This window comes from Rhinopithecus bieti, unplaced genomic scaffold, assembly GCF_001698545.2.
Source record: "Rhinopithecus bieti isolate Rb0 unplaced genomic scaffold, ASM169854v2 scaffold_28163, whole genome shotgun sequence".
NCBI classification, from domain to species: domain Eukaryota; kingdom Metazoa; phylum Chordata; class Mammalia; order Primates; family Cercopithecidae; genus Rhinopithecus; species Rhinopithecus bieti.
The window spans coordinates 1,635,196-1,643,310 of NW_016813718.1; the positions used below are offsets into that span (position 1 = coordinate 1,635,196).

The 8,115-nt window shown below is 46.1% G+C and overlaps 1 protein-coding gene across 3 annotated transcripts in view; it reads left to right on the plus strand.

The window, feature by feature from the left end:
- Window positions 1-910: 910 nt before the first annotated feature.
- Window positions 911-8,115, plus strand: part of COX7A2L (cytochrome c oxidase subunit 7A2 like) — a 27,299-nt gene continuing 20,094 nt past the window's right edge. The window contains exon 1 of one of the 3 annotated variants that reach the window (XM_017848903.1): window positions 911-1,060. In XM_017848903.1, coding sequence (XP_017704392.1) covers window positions 989-1,060 — 72 coding nt within the window. In that variant the 5' untranslated portion in view covers window positions 911-988. The remainder of the gene's footprint in view (window positions 1,061-8,115) is intronic. The other 2 variants (XM_017848904.1, XM_017848905.1) reach the window with 2 other exon arrangements.

An 8,115-nucleotide genomic window follows, 5' to 3' on the forward strand; every position in this document is an offset into this window, starting at 1 on the left:
TTTTACAAGTGTTTCTGAGCACCCTCCCCCATTTATCGCAAAGAGCTGAGGCCAGGAAAAGGATGAATAACCAATGACCTTAAAACCCAGGTGAGAGTAAAAACCAGTTCTGATAAACTGTGTGACATTTACATCCTGGTACCTGAGCTTTAGGTCACTCTGCATGTGTAATTCCTCTGCACAAAGCCCAGGAGGCTACTTTTATATAATTGGGGCAAATCTCCCAACAGCCCTTGGTACTAAACAGCCTTCAGCAGGTGCTTTCAAATTTTCTTATTTGCTTCAACTCCCAGGTTGCTAGGGGAAGCTTGGCGACAGGTCTATACTCCTGGGCAGACTGAGTAACAGCAGGATACTTCAAGAGGTGCTCTAGGTCGGAAGGAAATAAATGAGACTACGATCAAGTAAAGTTTGGTAAAGGAAGAGACGCCTTCACCCCGACGACCAGGCGGTGGCCCCGCAGCACAGATCTCTCCGCTGGTAGAGTTCCCACCCGGCCTCAATGTAGTCCCGCCCCTACCCAGACCACGCCCACCAATCACCGCCCTCTCCCTCCCAGGCCCCGCCTAGAGCCGGCCCCTCCTAGAGCCGGCCCCTCCTAGAGCATGCCCCCCACCTGACTCCGACACTGCCGGGCTTAGTCCGCCGGGCTTAGTCCGCGAGGCGCTTGCGCATTTCTTGAGTTGTCGTGGCACTGCCCAAATCTAAATGGGGGGAAGAGGGAACTTCATATTTCCTACAGACTCCGCCACAGCAGCTTTTTGTGCTCTCTTAGAGCTGGTTTTGCCTTTCGTGATCCTGAGAACCCTGGCTTTTGTTTCCCCAGTGCGGCTTAAGTGGGCAGGTTTTAAGTTAGGCGATCTTCGGGCAGCCCTAGTCCCGGCACTGGGTCCTTGCGCTGAGTCTTGGGACCACAGCCTGGGAGGCGGGGTCCTTCTCTGGGGCGGTCGCGTTGGCAGCGGATGCAGGAAGCCGGACTCTGTGCATCATGTACTACAAATTTAGTGGCTTCACGCAGAAGTTGGCGGGAGCGTGGGCTTCGGAGGCCTATAGCCCGCAGGTACGAGTGGCGCCTAGCCAGCTCGGACATGAGAAGTGGCAGCCCGAGCCTCGGCGACAAGCAGTCGCGGCGTTGGAGCCAGGGGAGGCTTCTGCCCGCTGTGGAGTTCGTTTCTGTTCTTGCACCTTCCGGGGCCTCTACACACCAGCGTACCGTGGTCACTGAGGCTTCTCTTTGTGTACCTGCTCACCTGGTGGGGCTGGCCTGACGTGCAAGTTTGGTCTGGCACACTGCAGGGGTCAAGGTGACCCCTGGGGTCACTTGTCTAAAAGGGATGGTTTGGGGGAGTCCCCAGTGTGACCCGAGTCAGAGGTTCGGCCTTCTCCCTCTCTTTGAAGACATCTGGCTTTCGGCCTCCCTGTCGTTTCTTTGTCACCTCCTGCCACAGCCCCATAGGCAGCCTAACTTGAGCACGAGATTAGAGAGCGGGGATAAAGGCTTTTAGGGAAACCGTGGGGCAGGGGGTTGGGGGCTGTGATTTGGGTTAGGAAATTTAACAGGTTACTTAACACGTTCAGGGAGGGAAGTTGCATGCAGCGAGGTTACACTTTCCCGATTGTAAAATATTTGACAGATGCTCATTGTTTGGTCTGAAAAGTATTCCATTTCACACAGATTCTGCCAATTGGAGTTTGAGTCTCCATGTGTTGGGGGTAAACGAGGGATTTTAGAGCCCCAGACGTGCCTTTTCAAATCATGGCGTTTTCCGCTTTAATTGTGTGACCTTGGCCAGGTTACTTAATTTATTGTGAGCTCAGCTTCATCCAGGGCGGCGTTAGTACACTTTAAATGAGGTGTGTCAAGTGACTAGCAGTTTGGGCAGGTGGTTGGTTCTGAATAAGTGTTAACCGTTCATCAGAAGCTGTCTGAGACAGTATATTCCCTCCTAATCCTCCTAGAGAAGTGTGGGAGTCGGTGAGATACGCAGTTAGACTGCAGTAGTAAGGGACCCAGATGGGGTGTAAAGGATACTCCATTACTGTTGCTTCATTCTCCTTTTTCTGTGGGACACTGCAACTTGCCCAAGAGGCAGATGTTTAAGAAAGATGTCAGAACTGGTACTATGGCTCACGCCTGTAAATCACAGCACTTTGGGAGGCTGAGACAGCAGGGTCGCTTGAGTCCAGGAGTTTGAGATCACCTGGGGCAACATAGTGAGACCCTGTCTTTAAAAACAAAAACTAAAAGCAGAATGATTCTAATCTAGGATAGGAAGGGCAAGTTTTTTTTGTTTTGTTTTGTTTTTTGCGGGGTTAATGGGGAGTTGCGGTGGGAACGGAAAGGAAGAGTTTAGGGTTTATAAATGTTGAGCTTGTGATATGTCATGCTTGGTAGCAGCTAGATTTTTGAATATGGAGTTTGATAAAGTTGGGTGTCTTCAGCCCATAGGTGGTAGAATCTGGTGGGTAGATTACCCGGGAAGTTTGTAGGGAAGAAAGGTTGGATCATAGTACAGAAGCATGAAGGGAGGGTGGAGAAGGAAAATGTGTTTAAAGAATAGACCGGGTGAGAAGGGAAACCAGTGTGGTGTCACCGAAATCAAATTGGTAATGACTCGTAAGGAAGGAACAGTCAGCAGTGTTACACTTCTTTTACAGATTATGTGGGGAAATGACCATTTCTGTCATCTGCGCCTGTAAAGTGTATTCTTCAGTGTATGGATCGTAAATGTTGCAGTTTGATGAGTTTGGAAAAACCCATGCGCTGTATAACAACACCTCCCTCAATATACAGAATGTTACATCATCCCAGGAAGTTCCCTTGTACCCTCTGTCAATCCCTGCCACCTTCCTATTCTGACTTTTATCATCATAAATAGATAGTTTTCCCTTTTTTGGAACTTCATGTAAATGGAAGCAGCTCTCACCCAGGCTGGAGTGTAATGGCACAGTCATCGTTCACTGTAGACTTTCACTCCTGGGCTCAAGTAATCGTCCTACTTTCGCCTCTGAAAATGCTGGAATTACAGATGTGAGCCACCGTGTCTGGCTGCTAGCCTATTAAAATATTTTTGAGGTTAGTCTGTGTTGTACGTATCAGTAGTTAATCCTTTTATCCTCTTACTCTTCTGTAGGGTTTCATTTTATAAATATATCACAGTTTATTCTGTTGGTGGTAGTAGATGTTCTTTTATTTTCTAAAAATATTTTTTGAGGCAGGCTCTTGCTGTGTTGCACAGTCTGATCTTGAACTCTTGGGCTCAGGCAGTCCTCTCACCTCAGCACCCTGAGTGACTGGGGTTACAGATGTGTACCACCACACCTGGTTTGTGTTCTTTTAATATATCTTTAGCATAATCTAGGTTTTGTTGCTTAGTAAGAAAAAAGGAAATTTTTTGACTAAAAACTGGCGTATTGTAATAAAATGGGCACTCAGCAGAGATTACCTTGAGATGAGTTTGATATAGATAGGGCTTTCAGATTTCTAGTACTTCTCCTCGTGAATCATGTTTCTCTTGAGAATTTGAACTTCTTAATTACTTAAAGATACTCAAACTATGTTGAAAAGAAGTGATATTGTGTAGACTTCATATAAATTGTAAATTTCTGAGTGATTGTGACAGGTGCCCTCCCAACTAGGTGCTCTGACTTTGGTAATTAGGAGTATTTCAGCTTTTTCCTTTCCTGGAAACATATAATGAAGATGTTTGTAACTTTTAGTAGTAAGTAAAGTGAATAATTTACCATGCATTAAATAACATAATATGGAAAAGGTGGTTCAGTAACAATCGCAGAGATAGAGATTTGTAAGTCAGCTTGACAGCGAGTGGTTGGTGGGATGGCGTTTTCCATTGGTTGAAAAGCATCTTATCTTTCTCTGAACTGCGTCAACAATAACTTGAGACCAATAAGCACATGAACATGTTTAACATCTTTAGTTATTAGAGAGAGCAAATCACAACCACAGTGAGATACCTTTTAATATCCACCAGAATGCCTAGAATCAAAAAGACAGACGATAACAACTATTGGTGAGGATGTAGAGAAACGAAACCTACTACATTTGTGGTGGGATGGTGGGAATGGTAAAATGACGCAGCCACTTTGGAAAACAGTTTGGCAGTTTGTTAAAAAGGAAATGTAATTTTACTGTGTGATCTAGGAATTCCTCTCCCAGTTAAGATGGCAGAATGGTATTCTAGATAAAGGGAACTGTGAGAGGAACGGAAGGGAGGGGTTCTGGAGGAGAAGTGTTGAGTAGGTAAGTTTGACTGTGGAGGATGGAGGTAAATCATGAAGGGCCTAGGATGGTAGGACTTAATTTTGTGAGGCACGAGTAGGAAGTTACAGAGCAACTTGATGCAGAGTTGTGGTAGAGTTTGTCCTTTCAGATGAGACAGATGTTGGGGATGAGGAGGGAGGGCTTCAGGATGATTGGTGAATTGGTGCTTTTCACAGTGACGGGGAGTTCCTGAATGGGCTTATGAGTGAATTTTGGACATGATGAGTGTGAGGTGTCAGAAGGACACGGAGGCAGGTGGTGATGTCTAGCTTACAATTAGAAATAAATAGAGGTCAGGTGTGGTGGCTCACCCTGGTAATCCTAGTGTTTTGGGAGGTGAGGGCAGGAGAATAGCTTGAGGCCAGGAGTTTGAGACCAGCCTGGGCAACACAGTGAGACCCCATCTCTACAAAAAAAATAAGAAAAATTAGCTGGGCATGGTGACACATACTTGTAGTCCTAGCTACTCAGGAGGCTGAGGTGGGAGGATCACTTGAGCCCAGGAGTTTGAGGCTGCAGTGAGCTGTGATCAACACATTGCACTCCATCCTGGGTGACAGTGTGAGATCCTGTCTATAAACAAAACAAAACAAAAAGCCAAATGAATTGAGTCATTGCAGATTGAAACTGGTTTCCAGTCCTAAATCACAGTGAAAAGGTTCATACATTTCTATCATTTAAAAATTAAAATTATGAGGAGTAATCCTCTTTCCCTCCACCCTCTTCCCCAAACCTAAGAGGTAGAAGAAAAGGAAAATGTCACAACCAACTTTTAGAGGGAAAATCATTTTTACTTTTCTTTTCTTTTCTTTTTTTTTGAGATGGAGTCTGGCTTTGTCGTCCAGGCTGGAGTGCAATGGTGCAATCTCAGCTCACTGCAAGCTCTGCCTCCCGGGTTCACACCATTCTCCTGCCTCAGCCTTCTCAGTAGCTGGGACTACAGGTGCTCGCCACCACACCTGGCTAATTTTTTGTATTTTTATTAGAGACGAGGTTTCTCTATGTTAGCCAGGATCGTCTCGATCTCCTGACCTCGTGATCCGCTGGCCTCGGCCTCCCAAAGTGCTGGGATTACAGGCGTGAGCCACTGGGCCCGGCGTGTTTACTTTTCTCTTTAAACATTTGGAGCAATTGAAATAAACTAGGAAAAACTCAATTACTAAACGTGGTTAAGGTTGAATGGTTCTTAATTTTGGAGGTGGGCTTATTTAAGCAGCTAAGAGATTCAGTATTAAAAGTAAAGTATGTGATTTTTCTTGATCTATGGTCTACTTATTTTTAATTTTATTTTGATACAGGGTCTCTGTCGCCCAGGCTGGAGTATAGTGGCATGATCATGGCTCACTACAGCCTCGACCACCTGGGCTCAAGTCATCTTCCCACCTCAGCTTCCTAAGTAGCTGGGACCATAGGTGTGCACCACTGTACCTGGCTACTTTTTTGATATTTTGTAGAAATAAAGTCTCACTTTGTTGCCCAGGCTGATCTCAAACTCCTGAGTGAAATGATTCTCCCACCTCAGCCTCCCAAAGCGGTAGGACCACAGGCATGAGCCATCACACCCGGCCTGTCCGCTTATAAGAACAGCTTTCAGTTATTTTCTTATTGCTGTGGGAATTGTGGATGCCCTGCCATCAAATACCAATTTATCAGACTTTGTTTTTGAGATACTGAAACCTACATTGTGGTGAAGCTATAGCCTTCTTTAGTTTATTTGAACATTCTGCATGTATTTAGTGAATGCGCTTTCTCTGCCAGTTGCTTTTCTAAGTCTTGGAATATAGGAGCAGTGAGCAAGATGTGCCTAAATCCTGTGCTCATGGAGCTTCTGTTGTAGTGGGGGAGACACAGTAAGCAAAGTAAAACGTAGTATGTTAGGTGGTGATTAAGTGCTGTGGAGAAAAATAAAGAGGGTAAGTTGTTAGTAGGGCAAGGGGGAGGACATGCGGTTTTGAAAGGCTGGTCGGAAAGATCTCACTGAGAAGGTGGCTTATGGGGATGGGTAAAGGCCTGAAGAAGGTAAGGGTATAAGCCACGTGGATGCCTGGAGAAGAGCATTCTAGGCAGACAGAACACGGCTGTGCTTGGGAGGTTTCTGGAGCTAAATCAGTGGGCTGGGGAGGAGGAGGGGAATGATAGAAGTGGGGACAGGCTGGGGCACAGTGGCTTGTGCCTGTAATCCCAGCTTTTTGGGTGGCTGAGGCTGGAGGATCTGCTTGAGCTAAGGAGTTTGAGACTAGCCAACATAGAGGAACTCTGTGTCTGCAAAAAAAAATTTTTTTTTACACAGTTTTGCTTTTGTTGCCCAGGCTGGAATGCAATGGTGCAATCTCGGCTCACCGCAACCTCTGCCCCCTGGGTTCAAGCGATTCTCCTGGCTCAGCCTCCTGAGTAGCTGGGATTACAGGCCTGTGCCACCAAGCCCAGCTAATTTTTAGTAGAGATAGTGTTTCTCCATATTGGTCAGGCTGGTCTTGAACTCCCAACCTCAGGTGATCCCCCTGCCTTGGCTTCCCAAAGTGCTGGGATTACAGGTATAAGCCACCGCGCCCGGCCTACAATTTTTTAAAAAATTAGCTGGATGTGGTGGTGCACGCCTGTCATCTCAGCTACTAAGGAGGTTGAGGTGGGTGGGTTCCTTCAGCCCGGGAGGCCGAGGCTACAGTGAGCTGTGATTGTACCACTGCACTCCAGCCTGAATGACAGAGCAAGACCCTGTCTCAAAAAATAAAAAATAAGAGGGGCTAAGAAAGGGATGCACTTTGTAGAGCTCTGAAAGTCATTGTGAGAACTTTAGGGGTCACTCAGTGAGATAGGAGTCCTTTTGGAGGGTTTGAGCTGACTTGTCACATCCTGTGTTTTGATGAAATCATTGGTTGCTGTAATAAGAGTAGACTTCAGGGCAGCAAACAAGAGTGGAAGCTGAGAGACCAATTGGGAGGCTGTTGTAGAAATCCAGGGGCTTAGACTCGAGTGTGAATTGGTGGAGGTAGGTGAGAAGTGGTCAGATTCTGAATATATTTTGAAGGTAGAGCCAAAAGGATTTGCAGTGTATGAGGGAGAGGTGTCAATAATATTTCCAAGGTTTTGGCCAGGTGTGGAGGCTCACGCCTGTAATCCCAGCACTTTGTGAGGCCAAGGTATGCAGATCACTTGAGGTGAGGAGTTCAAGACCAGCCTGACCAGTATGGTGAAACCCTGTCTCTACTAAAAATATAAAAATTAGCCGGGCGTGGTGGTACACACCTGTAGTCCCAGCTACATGGGAGGCTGAGGCAGGAGAATCGCTTGAACCCGGGAGGTGGAGGTTGCAGTGAGCCAAGATGCGCCACTGCACTCCAGCCTGGATGATAGAGTGAGACTTCGTCTCAAAAAAAAAAATATATATATATTTCCAAGGTTTTGGCCCGAGTGCCTGGAAGTTTGGCACTGTCGTGCTTGTGATGAGGAGAGACATGTTTGAGACCGACAGTTCTTGCAGTCTTGGAGTAGGCAGAGGTGAAGAGATTTATGCCGAATCCTCTCCTGTAGATAAAGCTTCCTGGTCATTTCCAGTCTTGAGAAGCCTAGTGCCAGTGATCTAGCTGCCTTGAAACATTAGGAATGTTCACTGCCTTTTCCTGTGGTACCAGAACAGCCGAGTTACCGATAGTACGGTGTAATAAAAACGTGAGTTTGAATCCCATCTTCCTTATGGGAGCTCTGAGCATTGTTTTAATCAGCTGTAACATGGGCTGATCATAACTTATTTATAGGGTTGTTCCGAAGATTAAATTCAACAGAGTGAGACCCTGCCTCAAAATAAATAAATAAATAAATAAATAAATAAATAA